Here is an 18569-nt window from a genome sequence, read left to right on the forward strand (position 1 = left end):
TTTAAAAAAATGGAGTCATTGGATTTTCTGTGTTTTTTCTTTTCTTGCACATTGTTTTAAGCATAGGGATCAGAAGTGGTTTGGTGCTTTTGCATCGGAGTAAGTGAGGGAGGAATCGGTGTCATAAACGGGAAAGGATGAACTAAGTAAGGGAAATGTGGATTCAGGGAAGCAGAGTTGTAATCTCAGAGTGCCCAGCCTTAGACGTAGGGCTCATTGGGAGGTAACATTTGAGCAAACATTTGGAAGAAGTGACAGAAGGAACTGTGAGGATAATGAGAAGCAACCTTCCCGTTGTGGGGGTGCAGCCAGTGCCAAGGCTACTGTATGTTAGCACAACTTTAGGGAGATCAGCACATGTCTAGAACAGCACGAATAAGGTAAGGAAGGACTAATAGGAAATGAGATCGGAGTGACAATATGTGGTATCATGTAGGTTTGAACACGTACCTTGTATGCCTTGTAAACATGGAAACCATCTTATTGACCCCCATTGCACTTTTCTGGACGCCTCAGGATCCAGAGAATCCAAATTACTGGTAGGAATTCTTAATTTAAAAATTGCTCTTTCCAGAAGCTTCTTGGGGGACTGTTGCGTCCAGTGGTGTCCAGTGCCCCCATGCTACACAGCGAGTGCTGTTTAGTTTGGTGTGGTCAAAGTAAAAATGTTACCTCTTTCTATTAGGATTTCATCAAGTAAGACAGACTAAATCTCTCATTGATTCCCTATGTTGCATTATGTAATTTGGTTTTTCGTCTCAGACTTAACAAACACCGGTAGCTATGATTCAGTTTGCTTGGAAGCAATGGCGATTGAAGTGAACTTGTCTTCCAATAAAACATCCACTTCCCAGGATAGAAATATGCTGCTTAATTAATATCGATCATTAGCACAGCATAACAGTAACTTCTGTTTGTAAAGTACCAAACAATTTACAAAGCAAGGCCATTCATGACAAGCCACCTGACGGGTTCCACCAGAAGTGATACGAAGGGCAGGCACTCTTATTCTCTATTGTTTCAGAGGAGGAAGTCTATCTTGTAGCACATTTTCCTTCCCACTGAAGATCACATTTCTATTTTATGTTCAGAGCATGCTGTTGCCAAATATTCAGGAATGCAGATACCCAACCAATGCTCCAGGCAGGGGAGTTTTCAAGCAAATTCATCTTAGCGGCCAGCCCTACGCTCCAGCTCTTTTGGCCTGGAGAGAGGAGCTGAGGAAGGGGGGCTTGGGGGAGGGAAAGGCAAAAAATCGCTTCTCAGATCTGCAGCATATCACTAGCAGCTTTCAAAAGAGTGCTACATTTGTATTTCTGGTCATTAAATCAGTGTAAGTAAGTATTTGGTTCTCTTTGAAACACTGAGGAAACAGACCCTCAGCGTCCTTGTGGCAGTTGTAGGTGCACTCTTACTTTGAGTAATTTTACATTTCCTGGGAAGAAAGGGAGAGAGAGAGGAGTTTAACAGTTCTAGAATGGGCCTTTTGCCTCTCGTGTGGCTATACCAGGTTCTTAGTGTGCCTCCTCAGCATTTCCCTGTATGCTCAGTGCCCCTTCCACAATATTCAAGAACCTTTTCTTCCCTGTGCCGTGCAGAAATGTGAGCCTGGTAATGCCATCGGTGCCATGCACGTCCTTCCCCATCCCTGACTTGGGACCCCAGTTCCTTCCTTGTTTGTCAGCACTTCACTCTGGCTTTTCCTGTCTCTCTTCCGGTTACTTAGGGAGGCCTGTCTTGCCTCACTTCAAGCAGTGATTCGAATTGACCAAACACAGGGCAGTTTGAGGAGAGTGTTGCTCTGTTTCTGGCCTTCGTTGATATGACTTATGAGGATTCAAATCAGCAAATACTATCTCTTTATATCTCAGGCTTAAGATGACCGTGTGCCCAGCTCGGGAGGGCTGGAAATTGCAAATTGATTGCTCTTTATTCCTGTATCATCACCTCAGAAATCACGATTCATTTCTCCATTCGGTCATTGGTTGTCTAGTTCATTGTTGGCACTGAGCTGGGTGCTAGTGATAGGAGAGAAAATGAGACAGACACTTTCCCTTCCTTCCAGGTAAGGGAAATATGTATGTAACTGGAATCAATAATGATAAATTATACATATATATATATATATATATATATATCTCACTGGAAATAATCATGATAAACATTGTACCTTATGACACATGCTATAAAGGAAAGGTTTGGGGTGCTGAGGTAGAAAGTAATAGGGGAGTTTCTTTAGTTAGGAAGGTGACATTGAGAAGGTGATACTTAAGGTGAACCTGAAATGAAGAGAGGAAAGCAGTGTTTCCAAGCGTGAGGGGATGTCAAAGGAGAGAAGAGCAGAGGAGGTGGGATAATCCATATGCTATTAGGGCTCTTTTCAAACCATTACTGTATCTTTGCTTTATAGTTCAAAGGAAGCAAGGCCATACTATCCTCCTTCGTACTTGAGAAAAACACTATCTGTCTATCAGCCTTTTGTTGTTGTTGTTGCTTGGAAGATGGGACTTAGCTACGCAGAGAGCAAATTCCAGGCCTGGAGACTGTACCCATAAAGGTGTGAAGGGGAGAATTTGAACTCCTGAGTTGTATAGTGAGTAGAGAAGTGTGGCTGGCATGGAGGGTTGGCACAGGGGACAGGGGTGAGAGATGAGACTGGGTATATAGGGCCTTTGAAGGCAAGGCTAAGAGTGGGCTTTAGCATTGTAAGCAATGGAGAGGTCTGGGAGGTTTTAGAGTTAAGGTATGGCATTGGGAAAGTGCTGATTTGTACCAATTAATTGGACCATGAGGTCTGGAGTGGTCTGGGAGGATACAATATTTTCAGTGGCATTTGACTAGTTTCTAACTTCCAAGATATCTGTAGATGCATCAACCACAGAAATGTGCTCAACTGTAATTCTAGCAACCTGAATGAAGAGGCATCCTTTCCTTCCTTTTAACCCATGTGATTATATTTAGCAGAATTAACCAAGACAATAAAGCGAGAGGTAAGAGGGGAGACACTGACAGTGCATGGCACCAAGAATCTGAACAGGAAGGAGCAGGATCTTTGAGAGACACCCAAAAACTGTTTCTCACAGTCAAGGGTGGCACCTGAGAAGACATTTATTGTCTTGAGCATTTTACTACAATATTAAATGAATAGCTATAAAATTCTTACAGGGGTGGTTCAGGGCTCTGTTGTCTAAACCCAGTATTAGAAAGGATGACAGAGGTCTGGAGTTGGAGGAGAGCACAGTCCGGTCAGACGGATCTTGCTGCTGTGAATCCTGCAGACTCGAGTCTAGAACCCCACTCGAAGGCGGGGCTGCCTACTTCCTGGAAACGGGCGAGTTGCTAAAGGCCACCGAGGGTCACATCAGTGTGCAAGCTGCCTTTCTACCCTCTGTGAGGGAAGTTGCCTTGGAAGTTGAACTTGATCCAAACATCAGAGAAATGATCTCTTTCTCAGCCTTTTTCCTTACTCTGGGAACTGTTGAAGAAGGTGAACTAACATCAAAGAATGAGTGAGTGAGAGTTGGTTATTTGTTTTGGTAGTTTGATAAAAGTATTGTTCAACAGTATTTGAACTACGGCTTTCTTCCCTAATCTTAATCTGCCCTGTTCAGTGTAAATCAGTCTAGAAAGTCTACGCAGGCAACATGACATTAAGACAAGGATCACTAATCGACACCTTTGAAATGAATTAATGGTGTATTCCCAGGCTTTTGTAGGTATGAAGATGGTGGTGATGACATTGACCCTAGTTAGTGGTATGACTATAATTCTCAGGATCTCTTACCATTAATAACTTCTTTTAATGTCCCTGGAAAGGATGTTAGGTACACTTTATTTTTTGCCATGTCATTTTCCACTAGAAAATATTTTTACAGCAAGACTGTAGAGGCAGGATGGCTTAGTAGGTAAGAGCCTGGACTCTGAAGCCAAATGGCCTAGATCTGAGCTCCTCCACTTCTTAGTGGTGTGACTTTGAGCAAGTGACGTAACCTCTGTGCTTCAGTTTCCTCATCTGTAAAATGAGGATTAGTAATCCTATCTACCTCCTAGACTGATAAGGATTGAATGAATTTTCTGACATATGGCAATGCAGTGTAAGTGGTAGCCATTATTAGTATTAATTCTATTAAAATTGGTCTCAGGGAGTAGCCACCCAAAATGAGCACTGCTCTCTGAGCTCCACATTTGGAACTATACACTATAGTAAACAGAGGAAAAGTACATGTATGCAGTCGGCACTGTGCCAGGGCATCTGTCATTTCATATGAGACTCACTACAACCCTGTCCATTAGAGGATTATCTCTATTTTAAAGATGTGGAAGGTATGGCTCAGCGAACTTATGTTCCAGGTGATATGGAGCTAGTCTGAACTCGAGCCCTATTCTGGTGCTCATGTTTTCTTTCTGTACCATGGTTCCCCTTAGGACTCTTCTGGGATAAGTAGAAAACTCTGAAAAAGCACAATTTAAAGATTTTATTTATTTATTTGACAGAGATAGAGACAGCCAGTGAGAGAGGGAACATAAGCAGGTGGAGTGGGAAAGGAAGAAGCAGGCTCATAGCAGAGGAGCCTGATGTGGGACTCGATCCCGGAACGCCGGGTCACGCCCTGAGCCGAAGGTAGACGCTTAAACGCTGTGCCACCCAGGCGCCCCTGAAAAAGCAGAATTTAAATGTGCATGTCACAGCTGGGGTTTTCATAGAGCTCTGTACTCTCTTCTCTCTTCCCCCTCCCCCCCTTGCAAAGGTTGCCTGAGATGGTTTCTTGTCTTATGTTGTTCCTCTTTCACTATGCGGCTACACTAAAGAGAATGTTATGGAAAGAGAGGCAGCTGGCATGACCCTGGTCTCTTCCCCAACCCCACCATATTCCCTCTAATACTTCACTGTCTCCTCTGTCATGAGCACCTTATCCCCTTAGTAGGTTTCAAAATATTCACACTGGTATTCCATCTCCTGAGAGCACCAGAAAGGAAGAGTCGGAATCCTTCTGGAATCCTTCCTAGACCTCCAGAAAGCTTCGTCTCTTCTGGAAGGTTAGAACTTTTATTATCCTGTGAATGTCTCAGACATCTTTTGGATGCAATTCATGGATGTTTACATCTGGGAAGTTCTGAAAGTCTTCATAACTGCCCGGGCATCATTAAGATGCAGACAATTCCAAGATTGCACAACTCGACTTGTAAACGCGTGTCGGGATGACCCTGGCTCTTTACAGAGAAACCTATAAAGTCTCCACACCTTGGCAGTTGGACAGAATATAGATTTGAAGATAACATTTTGGGACCTTATGGGAAACAACAACCTTTTCCTTGTATGCTCCAACTTTTACTTTCATTTGTGGTCCACTGCCCTTTATCCCTCATTACCACACCCTGAAATTATAGGTATTTGTAAGAACATACATTCATATACATCGGGTTGTTTTTTTGCATATTGTATTCCAAGCCCATGCATGCAGAAAGACAATTACCACTCTACCTCAAGCTCACTGAGTATGCAATCAAGGTTCATTATGCCCCCGGTTCTCATCCCATTCACACCCTTTATGTCTCAGAACAACAGTGAATGGAGAGCAAGACATATTGCAGGATATGAAGGGAGGAAGACGTCAAGGGAACATGCAGAGAAATTGGAACCAAAGAGTGAACAATTTAGATGAAAATAGTTTGTGGAGTTTTCATCTTTGAAGTTTGAGAAATTTTACTTTGTGTTGGATCCGATTCTTGAATCATGATCCCTTGGGTCTGGCATAAAGCTATAATTTTCGGAAGGCTCATTTCTGCAAAAGCTTATGGTTATGGAGAAAAATCAATGTTTGTAGGCCCATGAATCAGAGTCTAAAAAGTCTGTTTGGATATTTAAGGCCTCATAAAATGTAACATAGAAAGAGACTTGTGGAGTATCAGAGCCGGAAACAATCATGGAAACCAGGTAGTCCAGCCCCCTGCTTTTAACAATGAGGCAACAGAGCTAAGGGAGGTTGAATGATTTAGGTTACATGGCTAGAAGGAAGGGTAGAGAGCCAGGACTAGAACAGACCTCCTAACTCCTAAGCCAGTGTATTTCCAACATTATCACACATTACTAATCATTTGGAAGCACTGAGCCAAAGTATGAACCATGGATCACAAGTGAGAGAATCTTAGCCATAGAAGAGACCTTGAAGGTCATGTAGTGCCATCTCCCTCATGATGCAGAAATCTTCTTGGTGACATCCTTGACAGATGGCCACTAGTCTCTACTGGCTTAACTCCGATGGCAGAAAGCTCAGTGCTTTACAAGGCAGCTTGTTTTGTCTTTGGACAAAAGGTTAATTTTGTATTTTTAAAGGATCAGTCCAGAAGGAGTGAGGGTGGCAAGCGGTGAATGACATATTTTTAGTGATAGTGAGGAATTTTACTCTCTTTATCATCTTAAAATGAGGATAACAATGCTGACCCTGTAGTGTCATTAAGAGGATTAAAGGTGCAGTTTATAAAGCATCTGCCATAGTGGTTGCTTCAAAATAAGAACTCAAATTATAGTCATAGTTGGCTTTTATCATCATGATCCCATTTTTTTGAAATTATGTCCTCTGGAGTAGCATAGACTATGTCTAATCCCACAAATATTTGAAAGCAGTTAGCATGACCCTCTAAGTCTTTTCTTCTTCAGACTAAATATTCCCTGATTCTTCTACAGTTCTTCCTGTGATGCATTTTGGATGCCTTCATTGCTTTCATTCCCTCCTATTTGTCAATTTCCCCCTTAAAATGTGGTGGCCAAATGTGGTCAGTTCAGCATGCTCTACAGTGGAATAAATACTTCTCTTGATCTGGACATTGCACTTCTCCTACAGCAACCTAGATTTATGTTAGCGTTTTTGGAGGCCAGATCACAAATTTGGCTCAAGTAAAACCTGCCTCTACTACCCAGAACATAAGCTATGCCTCCCAACATTGTGTCAACTGCAGATTTGACAAGCATGATTTTTACATCTTCATCCAAGCTGTTGATAAAAATGTTGAACAAGAGAAGGCCAAAGGCTGAGCCTCGAGGAGCCCCTCTGATCCTTCCCTGCCTGTTGACACCCATCCGCTGGTTTGGTGACACTGTTTCGCCAGCTCCAAATCTCTGCACCTATGCTAGCAAAAATAACTCCGCAAGATGTAGTCACTCGTTGTGTTTTTGAAATTGGATATTTAATTTATCCAGAGATAAAATGCCATTCTTTTATCAATGAAGACAGGTTTTGAACCCATAATTGGGAAAATGTGAACTCAGAAAATAATTTCATGTTTGAGTTACTATGTAATGCTTAAGGGAAAAAAATCATCTTCTCTTAATATGAAATGATAATGCTTGCCTAATTGTTTATTTTCCCAAACTGTTTTGAAATTACTCTCTGGGTCTGGGGCAAAGAGTGGGGGGAATTTGTGGATTTCATGTGTGGTGGAAAAAGGAAATTATTGAAGAATTAGAATACAAGTTTTAGGAGCCTTTTTCATCTCAGGTGGGGGTCACAGAGACAAAGAGATGTCTTAAATGTTGGTGGGAGAGGATGTGAGGTATAGTCCTGGATAGTTTTTAAAATTCTTTTTAATGATTCTCATTAAAGAGGTCATTCTTTCTTTCATTTAACATGCTTCCCTCTGAGGAAATCAAACCAACTTCTTTGTGCTACAGTACAGATCAGTTTTTCCTGGTTTTCATGGTGGAGATAACGAATGGTTGTTGCCAACCTTTGAGCCAAAGTGCTCAAAGATTCAGAGCTCACCTTTTGGTATCTGCCTCCACGGGCTCATTTAATACTTTCTCAAAGGCTTTACTTTCCAGTCTATATTCCATGTTTGTGGCTTTCTTCTTAACTCTGGTGCTTTCTATTTCTGTAGCCCATAATCAAACAAGTACCTTAATATCTAAAACTCTATTACTGTGAGCGTACTTTGAGATCTCAAGGTAAATAGATAATAAGTTAGCAGTCTCAAAAATTGACCAGGAAATAAAAGACCTCCTCATAATGACTATTTTAGGAATGTCATTTTATAGTTTACTCACCCACTCAGTCTTTATTGAGCATTTATTATATGCCAGGCACTGATCTAGGCAACAGAGGCAATGGGGAGTAAAGTCAGATTTAGTCTCTTCTCACACTGTACTTGTGTTCTCTAGGAAGAAACACATTAATCAAACCAAAACAATTGTGAACTTGTAAAAAGTACTGTGAAGGAGAGGGTACCCATCGCTGCAGAGGTCAGGGAAGTCTTCCTCATGTGATGCTTAATCTGAGATTTGAAGGTCGAGTCAGGGGAAGGGCTCAGGTAGCAGAAAACAGCATATCCCAAGCCCCTGTGCTGAAATGGAGTATGGGCAGTATGAGGGCAAGAAGGTGCTAGAAAGGTGGAGTGAAGAGCAGAGAGCAAGAGTGAGTATAGCATGAGATGAGCTGGGAGGTAGGAAGGGTCCCTTACAGGCCTTGTAGATAACAAAAAGAGTGCTCTCAGTGTCTTCTGAACCATGAAAGCCATCTGAGAAGCTTGTAGGGTGGGGGGTGGGGGATGTGGTTGGGTAAGGAGATTTGTATGATGGTGATTAGTTTGGTCTTTTGAAAAGATCACCATGGCTGTATATGGGCAAAAGGAGAAGGGGAAGCAAGTGACAGACCGGTTAGGAGACCAGTGCTGGTTGGGTGTAGGTTGGCGGGAGGTGAAATGGAAAGATAGAAAGAGATGAAGGTTGTGTAGGTTGCATTTTGCAATACTCGGGACTGCATATGGGGGTGATAAAAAAGAGGTGTCAAGGGTAACTCAAAGAGGGTTCATACATTTTATAGCCTTCTTTAGCAATATAAAGATTATTTTAAATTTTAGATTATGTAGCTCTATTCATAATCCTTGATAGCACAGCACAACAGAAGTAATTCTAAAAAGAAAGTTTGAAATCCTTCTGTGCCTCAGCTTTATTATTGGCAAAGTAGGTGACTGTGAGCAAGATGAAAAATTGTTGAGTATCTCTGAGGATCCAAACAACAGAGAAAAAAAAAAAGTTTCTTATTGTTGTCTTCATCAAGGCCTTATTAAGACTCAGGGAAATATGTTTGTTAAGGCTCACTTTCAAAAGAAGTAACACAATAATTTTCATTATTATTTTAGTTCAATTCTCTACGCCTCCAGATCCTATAAAAAGAACTTAAGCATATCCCTACACTGCCCCTCCAACACAAATCACCATTTCCTTTCATCTTGCTTTAACCAACCACAATATTTCCCCGTGTCAGAAAACCCTTCCAGTGTATAGGAGGAGCCTTTGGACCGCGTGTGTGTATATAAGCCTGTTCATGCCTCTGGGATCCCACGATAACACAGTCGGCTCACAGTCTAAGCCAGATGCCCAGTTTCCATCTGGACTCCTGACAAACTGTGTGGTCAGGATTTAGAAATCAGAAATCTGGGAAAGGTGCAATGTGATGGACACAACCACCCCAAATACCATATATGTTATCACCATCATTTAACACATAGTGCAGGAAATCCTGTTCTTTGCAGAAGAACTTCAAAGAAGCACTTCTGGTTCTCCTGGGTAACATTTATTTTTTTCTTTGCTAACCCCAAAGCGCAGACAGATATATATTTTCCCTCTAGTAAATTGCTAGTGACACTCCATTTCTTTCCTGCCATCCTCAACCCATTGTCCAACTGACCTCTCGAATTTCACTACCCTTCTAGGCTGAAGAGCTGTGCTTAGCTGTTTACAGAGGCCCACTTACTTCCTTGGCTGTACCCTGCACGTTCCCTTTCTTCTCTAGGCTCTGAGTTTCTCACCTTTTAGCTCTGCTATGATGAGACTTCTTCTGCCCCCCTGTGAATCCTCTTGTTTTGTCCCAGTGACTTTTTTTTTCTAGGAAGAGCTGTCTTTTAAGATAGCTTTACCTTGCATGTTTTACTTCCCTTTTGCATTTTAAACAAAGAAACCTTCATTCAAATCATCAGAAATAAGCACAGGTTATTAGTTCCCTTCAGTGACTCAGATGTCTCATTTATGCCTTCACTAATTTATTCACGCAACGTCAGTTTACTGAGGGCCTACTGCGCTCCAAGCACCATGAGAGAGTTACGAAGACAAACATACTACTTTCTAGAGGAAGACAGTGAACAAGTGAATGAGCAAGCAGTTGTTGTTCTGTATTCCATGATTCCATAAAAATTGTTAGAGATCGATTTTATGGAAATGCAGCAGAAAATTGCAACTTTTGCTCTCGGCATTGGATTCCAGACACCTAGTCATCTGTTCCAGTCATCTATCCTCACTCTCCAGGTAGTAGGGCTTGGGTCATGAGTACCCAGATTATGATTTGGAAAAGTAGTCGTTTCCTGGGGGGAGTTAAGTAGGTGGTTGGCCACTCTCATAGGACTGAAAAAGAAACAATAACCCAGTGTGGTGTCATTCAAAGCGGGAAGCTAAGCAGTTCGTCACTAAATCATAGTATTGTGCACTTACCGCGGAAATCGTTTTCAAATGCGGTATATATCACACCAAGTCAGAGAAGAGATGCACCAAATTCAACCCCTCACGTCAGGATGGCGACAGAGTGATTAGTGAACTTCAAGGTATTTTCTTACGTGCTTTACTGTTAGGGTAAATAGTTATTTTTCATCTGCTCATAGTTGTAAGTTGTAACAAGATGGATGGATCCATGGCTTGCCAGAAGCCATAACTCTTTATTTAGTTGACATAACCAGATTCCCAATTTTGTCCTCTGAGAGCTTGAGAGTACAGTAAAACATTGACTTCTTCTGACCTTCCCCTCTGTCTTCTCTGGGCAGAATATCTCGATGCATAACACAGTTGGTGGGGCCATGGCGGGGCCCGGAGCTCACCAGCTTGGCGGCACCCGGATGCCCAACCATGACACCAGCGTTGTGATTCAGCAAGCCATGCCGTCACCCCAGTCCAGCTCTGTCATCACACAGGCACCTTCCACCAACCGCCAGATCGGGTAAGGAGACTTCCTCGGCTGTCTCTGGGGCCTGGCTGGAGCTCGGAGAATGTTCTGGACTTTCTCCTTGTTTCTGGTGCTCAGACTGGATGAGGCAGAAGTTGGTGTTCCTGGTTGCTGTGAGATCACCTGGCACTTAGAGTGATGCTTTTAATGGGAGAAGGGAGGGGAGTCTCCATTTGGTGGAAACTGTTTGATCCTGGACTTTGAGGGGGCAAAGCAAGTCATTCTGTGTCATCGTTTCTTTAGACAACATTTGTGACTGTGGAAAATGCCTTGGGTGTTATGGAGAGCAGAACATAGTTTTCAGGACAAATGCTTAAGGATGGTAGAGGGAAGTTTCACCAGCCCACTTTTCTCCCCAACACAGTGTATCCCCTTTTTCCTAAGATCTGCTGAGCCCATCCCCTGGGTCTTTCGTTCATTTCCAGTCCTCCTTCCTCTGATGATTCTTCCTTGCTTCTTTTGCTTGTTAATACCTCTTTATTAGCTCTCCCCTTCCTCTGTATTTCCAGGCTCATTCCTGGAGTAGACAAAACAAAACAAAACAAAGCAAGTCCTTTCCTTCTCATTTATGTAAAAAAAAAAAAAAAAAAAAAACAGTACTGCGCTATGGAGCAAAATTGGTAGAAAGGTCCTGTCAGAATCCCAGACGCTCTGTATTATGGGATTTTCACTTCTGAGTCTCAGGTGACAGCTCTAGCCCTTGGCCATACAGAGTGTGGTCTGAGGACCTGAAGCTTGGGCATGACCCACGAGCTTCTCAGAAATGCAGAATCTCTGGCCTGCTTCCTTATCTTCAGGATAATGGTGGTGTGTCTTCTTTCCACCCTCACAAGAGCAGAGTGAAGAGGAAATAAAAGATTTAAGAGCAGTCAGGTTCTTAGGAAGAAAAGGTAGTAACTTAAGCCAAAGAGCTCTGATAAATTTATATTGCTGGAAGCTGAGAACTGCTTGCTGTATGTTCCCAGAATTCTCTCTTTAAAATAGGAAAGGGAGCTTGCGGTGTTTGGTATGTGTCTCAGAATTCAGTGTGACTATTCAGTTGAATATTGGAGATTGTGATTAAAAAAAAAAAAAAAACCACTAGAAGCTGAACCACAGTTTGCCAGTGTGTCTTTCCCCCTTTGTTTTTGTTTTCTGTTTTTAAGATTTTATTTTTAAGTAATCTCTACACCCAACGTGGGGCTTGAACTCACAACCCCAAGTCCGAGAGTCACATGCTTTACTGACTGAGCCAGCTAGTATCCCCCTTTGTTTTTAATTCCTGTAGGAATTTCAGATCCAAGAGTAAGCACTAGGAACAACATTGGCTTATTCCTCCTTAGAATGCCTTAGAAGGAGGGCGCCTTATCTCTCATGTTTCTCAGCTTACCAGATGGGTTGTGATTTGTGAAGACCCATTTTAACAAATGAGAGCTGTGGGCAGTGACTGTTTTGTGAGTCTGTCATGGGTACATTTGGTTTCCCATTTAAGAAACAGAATATTAATCTGGCCTTTTGAATGCCTGGCTTTGTTGGAAGAAGTCAATACTAAGTTAGCTAGGATCCCTGTTAAATATTTCTTTTCTTTTTAAATGACTATGGGAGCAAATATTGCCACCATCTAAAGCAAGAATCTATAATATGCTAAGAGGGTGGGGTGGGTTCTTTTAAGACAGCGTCTAAATCTCAAGGGACTCCTTCCCTCTCGTGGTTTGGCTTTGGGCAGACAATTCACAGTTAGGCCAGCTAATTATAATTATTTTATTTTTCTTTCAAGGGGAAAAAAACATAAAATGTGTTAGAGTTTACTAGCAGTTTTATAACATTCCTTCCCCCCTGGAGTTCTCCTGCCTCTCCCTCACCCCCACCCCAGCTACCCTCTTGGAGGCCCTTAGTATTCCACCATTGTTAGTACAATGCTGGTTTTTGTGAAACAATTTTTTAAGGGTTAGCACTCAATTCTAAGATGGGTGTTGACTCTGTCAATAATTTACCCAGCTGGCCCAGGGCTGTACAGTCGGGTGACATTTCTAGGCTGTGTCACTGTGCCTGGATGGGTGGGAGTGTTTCTCTGGTACATGTGACCTCCCAACCCACTCCGTCTTCTCATTTACTCCCAATCCTGGGGTGTTGTATGTCTCTCCTGGTGTGTTCTAGGAGATAATTGTCACTTTGGGGACTCTGTCTCATTGCCAGGCTTGAGGGAGGCTGTTTCTTTTCTTCAGATCCTTCCCTGTCGTGCTTACCATGTTGATTCCAACCCACACATCCTGTCATTTCCATTTTCTCCATGTGACCCATCCAAAACCTTGCCCGGATGGCTGTGGGGGCTCAGCAAGGAACAACCCAACCCATCTCACCAGTGGATTCAGAATGAAACTCTAGGTGGTAACATTTGGGGATGGTTGACTCTTTTATTTCTCCCAGCAAAGAGGAAATGAGTACTTATTTTAAAACATGAGTTCCCTCTGGAGACTGTGTCTTTAAATGAGCATTTGAAATTGCAGATAGTTTTTTTTTTTTTTTTTTGAGACTGCACAGAACCATATTGTAGTAATATTCTGATTTTTATCACAACCTCAAATATTTAAGTGTCAAAATCTGGCCAAGCCACCTGCAAATGTTTGCCATGGCTACTGGCCAACAAAAACAGCAAACAGCAATGAAAGTCTTCATTCAGGCTCAGCGCTTAAGCTGCATCCAGGCAGGGAGGCTGGGACCCACCTGTGCCCACGCACAGTGCTTTTTGCTGTGGCCAGTGGGTGTGTTCACGACTGGAACTTTGTGGGAGAGGGAGGGGGCCGCCTGTCTCCTGCTCCCCCTTTTTCCTTCCCTTCTCACGGTGCTTGGCTTCTGCTGCCAACCTTACTTTTGCTTTCTTTTCTGCCCCTTCTTTCATGCTGTATTTAAGCTTAGAGGCTTGAATGTATTAGTAGTGATGTGGGCAAGGAAGGGCTTGGAAATGGGAACAGCACTGTTGTTCGGGTAAGATTTTTGGGGACTAAATGTGTGCATTTTTGTAAGCATTTGATTTTCATACTTTTTGAGCAGACACTGAGCCAATGTAGACCAAAATGGGTAGAAATGCAAAAATTCAAAGAAACAAATGTAAAAGTAGGTAGATAAGTAACACAGGCATCTTCCGTGCCATCCCATATCACCCCCCCCCACCATGCCCTATGCCCGGTTCTGTCAAAGTAATGCTGTTATCCCAATAGAAACTGGAGGTAAGTATAAATATCCCAAATTGCACTCGTGTGGTTAGGCAGGCTAGAAAAACACACGGCACTAGAGAGTGTGGGAGGCATCCCCAAACTAGAGTCTACTTGTGCTTAGTCAGACTGGCAGACGCTGTGTCGGGAAGAGTGTCTTTGGCTGATTGATGGTAGCATTTTAGGAGATAAGTTTTCCAGATGGGGGAAAAAAAAAAAAAAGAGTTGAGCCATGGGCTGTGGGGGAGACAAGTGAGACAGAAAACAAGTATGTGTTAAATATAGATGAAATCGATTCAGCCTTGGACCAAATATGTGGCAGATTCCAAGCAGTATCTCTATTGCAGTCATTTTTATTAGATATCGTGTAACAGGCTCATTAATTCAGGATTAAGTCAGCAGAACCTGGGAAAATGGTAGATGAGCATGTAGTGGTCGCGTAAATTCCCTTTCTCTGTCTCTTACTCTCTCTTTTTCTCTGTCTCTCTCCACATGAGACGTTTTTGTAGGAGCCGATAAGCAGTTGAGGAGGTGGCTGTAGTCTTAATAGATCCCAGCTTTCCTAGAGAAGCCAATTTCTCTTTATGGAGTAAGTGTGAGCAGGTAATTCAGGCTCAGTAATTCTTCATGCAATCAAGATAGCATGGAATGTGGATATCCGCGAGGGTGAACATGAGTAGAGAATTCTGTTAGATTGTGGGAGGCGCTGCCACTGTACTCCACACATTTCCTTCCTGTATTCTTTTTGTATTCAAAATGTTCTACAAATTTAGTCCTCTGTAGGGATTTGGGAAAATAAGCAAGCTTGCGAGGTGATTGGTGAAAATTATTCGATTGCAATAGTTTACAATACAGAAATGTTCTATGCCTAATATCAAAATATACAAGTGTTCCTCCCAAGGCTCATATTTGGACAGAAGCTATCTGGCTCATTGTGGAATATTCTAGTGAAGATATCAGGAAACTTGAAAATATGGTCACCAGCATGCATCTATAAAGCCATGTATGTATGAAATTCCTCCTTGATTTTACATCACTTATATTCCTGGCACATAGGTGTCCATGTCCACGTGATGTCATAAACCCTATTTGCATGGGGTTGTACCCAGGCAGTATAGACCTAATACTTAGCCAGAAATTTATATAAAATGCCATAAAAGGAAATCTTGTTTTATGTAAAAATGAAGAGAAGCCAGTACTCATCATAAATTGTGCCTCTTCTCACCCTTTCTGTGCTTCATCCTCTCTTGGTGTGTTGGTGCGTTGGTGTGAAAAATCACTATTAAGAGCTTTCTTGAACTGAGCGTGTTTAAGACTGTCACTGCCCACCACAGGCTGATGCCAGTGACATCCAGGCCAGCCTTCTTTCTGCTGGAGGCAGCAGACCAGCAGGTCCCAGGTTGTCACTGGCCCACAGCCCTTTGCCAGGATAGCTTGAAGACCCCCTTGAGGAATTCAGAAGAGAAGCCATTACTTCCTGCTTTGTGTTTTGCTGAGTATCATGGCTATGAACATTGCTTTATTGTTAGAAAGTTGCTGGATCTTTCACAACCCCGAGAACATTTATGAGGGCCCTTCAGGGGGATGCTTTCTGGGAGGGTTGATGGACTTAACCATATGGCTCCCGTTAAATCCCATGCAGAGCCTTGAGAAATTACCTCTGACAAGGGGGCCAGCAGCCTTCCACTCACAGAGTTTTATGTGTGGAACGAAAAATTAAGTACTGATACTTGAGGAAATATAAGGTTTCTTAACATTCAGAAGTTGTAATACCACATGGTATTGTGGCCAGATGAAGGGGGCAGAGCCAGAACACCAGAGCACATGGCTGCGTATTCCAAGAAGCAGAAAAACATCCTTGCTCTTGTCTCTGAATCTGGCTCTTGCCTGGGATTCCTCAGGCAAGCTTTGTGCATCTTGGTGCTACAGCTCCTCACTGGAACACAGCAAGGCTGGTATCTTGGTCACTTTGGAGGGATAAAACAAAATACCACAGACCCGGTGGCTTATACAACAGACATGTATTTCTCGCAGTTCTGGAGGCTTGAAGGTACAAGGTCAAGGACCTTGGTCAGCAGATGTGATTCTTGGTGAGGACCCTTCTCCTGTCTTGCAGACAACTGCCATCTTGCTGTGTGCTCGCCTGGCCTTTTTATGCTTGGTGGGGGTGGGGAGGGGGTGAAAGAGTTAGTAAATTCTGGTATTTCATCCTCTTATAAGGACACTAATCCCATTATGGGAACTCCACCCTCATGACTTCATCTAAACCCAGTTACTTCCCAAGGCCCCACCTCCTAATACCATCACATGGGGGGCTAGGGCTTCAACATATGAATCTGGGGAGTACACAAGCATACAGCCCATAAACAGCTAGTGTAGTTGGAAGAGAAGCTTGGAGGTCACTCCTCAATGGCTCAAACTTTTTGTTAGAAAAGCTCTCAGTTATCAGGCTGATAAGGAAGACAAGGAAGCTGACATTTATCCAACATCTACTAGGTGCCAGGCACTGATCTAGCATTGCATTTGGTTTCCTATCATTGTCCAAGAGCCCAGAGACGCAGACATTATTTGCTCCAGTTTTGTTGCTCAAAGAAGAGGAGTAACTTGTCCAACATCGTTCAGCCAGTGAGATGAGCAGAGTTTTGAGTTAAGTCTGTTGGACTACAAAGCACATGCTTTCCCTCTACTCCTATGCATAGCTATTCCAGTGCTGTGCAAGACACATGAGCTTGGCTGATGATTTGGGAGAATCATCTACCCACAGGGCTTGAATAATGTTCAGTCTGTCTGGTTCCAGTGTCAAGAGTTTCTGTGCTTTCACACACCTGCAGGGTGGTTAAGGGCAGAGGGAGACACCTTGAGCTGCCAGTAGCTGCTTCAGTCCTCCAGGAGGTCCCGGGCCCCTAAAGAAGGGATACAGGGACTATCTGGAGCGCACAGAGGCACAGAGTTGGTCTCTCCTGGGAGAAACCAACTGGCCAAATGCCTTCATTTGTAAGAAAACAAAGTCACCACAGAGAGTGACTGCTCTTTTTTCAACCATTTGGTTACTCCACATTTGGTTTCTTGGTCTGAAGGAAGACCCCTATTCCTGGCGCAGATGAAGTATGACTTCCAGACTTATTCTGATTCCTGCTGCCGATAGGAGACTTTGCCTGTGACCTCCTCTTGGAGGAGGATTTCATTTCCGGGTCTTACGAACAGAAGCCCTGCTCACAAAGTTCCAGAATAAGTCTCTCCATGTGTATCTCCCCCCACCCCATTTTTAGAAGCAGATAGGCACCGATGAGGGTCTGCTTCTAGAGCAAATAGCCCAGGATCATTCGGTTTGTGTCCATTGTAAATCTAGACAACTGCTCTTTTCTCTAGCATATTGAAAAGATATGCCTGGAGAGCAAGAGCTTGCTCAGAGCTAAACTGTGTTAGATCAGAGGAGAGTCTTGGGAAAGTACTGGCCATGATTTCAGAGGTCATAGGTTTCAGATAGTCCAGGCTCTGCCATTTATAGGGTTTTCAGCCTTGGCCAAGTGCTCCACTTCCCTGGGCATCAGGTCCTTCATCTGTATATGAAAAGGTTAACCAGCTTTGCAAGTCAGTCCCAGCAGCAAACTTCTAATGCAGTGCTTCTTTTCTGTCTCAAATTTATTTTCCCTTTTGGTTTGTTTTCTTCCAGGAACTGAGTGTGGTAAGAGTTCTAGGTTATGTGCTCACGGATGTGTTCCCGTCCCGCTGTGGATGAGATCAGAATAGGGCTTGGGAATGCTTGGGAGGAGGAGGCCAGTGCAGTCGAATAGAGGAGTCCCAACATAGGCAGCCAGAGAGATCTGATTTCCAGGCTCAACTCCTGAGTGAAGAACAATAATTTTATAATAAACGTACCCATTTTACATTTGAGTAGAGTGAGGTTCAGAGATTACGTGACTTGCCCCAAGTCATACTAATAATGAATGGTAAGAGCCAGAACTAGAAGCCAGGCCACCTACACTGCACTGTTCCACAGGTCTAAATGAACTTGACTTCCCCAGTGTTTGGTTTCTTCAACTGTAAAAAGGGGGGAGGGGAGTGTCACTAGAAAATCCTGAGTCCTATTAAGTAGTAAAAAGGTCATGATTTTTATAACAAGTTTAATTTTGAAAACTACTTGGCAAGGCAGGTTCTTTGGGGGGATAGTGCTACAGGCATGGCTATGTGTAGTTTCCTCCTTTGCACTAATCTTATCAATAAATTTTTCTTTTATTGTCACTTTGCTAAACGTATCTTACTGTTGGAGTTCTAACAAGAAAAACACCCAAACAACAGCACGATAGTGAAAAATATGAAACAAGTCCAATGCAAGAAACCTGTACAATGATCTTGCCAGAAGCAGCTCTGTGGGAAAATGCAATTCACTGTC

At 42.9% G+C, this 18569-nt stretch overlaps 1 protein-coding gene across 6 annotated transcripts in view; it reads left to right on the top strand.

Moving 5' to 3' along the window:
• Window positions 1-18569, top strand: part of CREB5 (cAMP responsive element binding protein 5) — a 397331-nt gene that overhangs the window by 137493 nt on the left and 241269 nt on the right. For all 6 annotated transcript variants that reach the window (XM_048212878.2, XM_026508437.4, XM_026508456.3 and 3 more), the window contains one exon: window positions 10807-10979. In XM_048212878.2, the coding sequence (XP_048068835.1) occupies window positions 10807-10979 (173 nt within the window). The remainder of the gene's footprint in view (window positions 1-10806; window positions 10980-18569) is intronic.

The sequence above is a fragment of the Ursus arctos genome, unplaced genomic scaffold, assembly GCF_023065955.2.
Source record: "Ursus arctos isolate Adak ecotype North America unplaced genomic scaffold, UrsArc2.0 scaffold_3, whole genome shotgun sequence".
NCBI lineage: Eukaryota > Metazoa > Chordata > Mammalia > Carnivora > Ursidae > Ursus > Ursus arctos.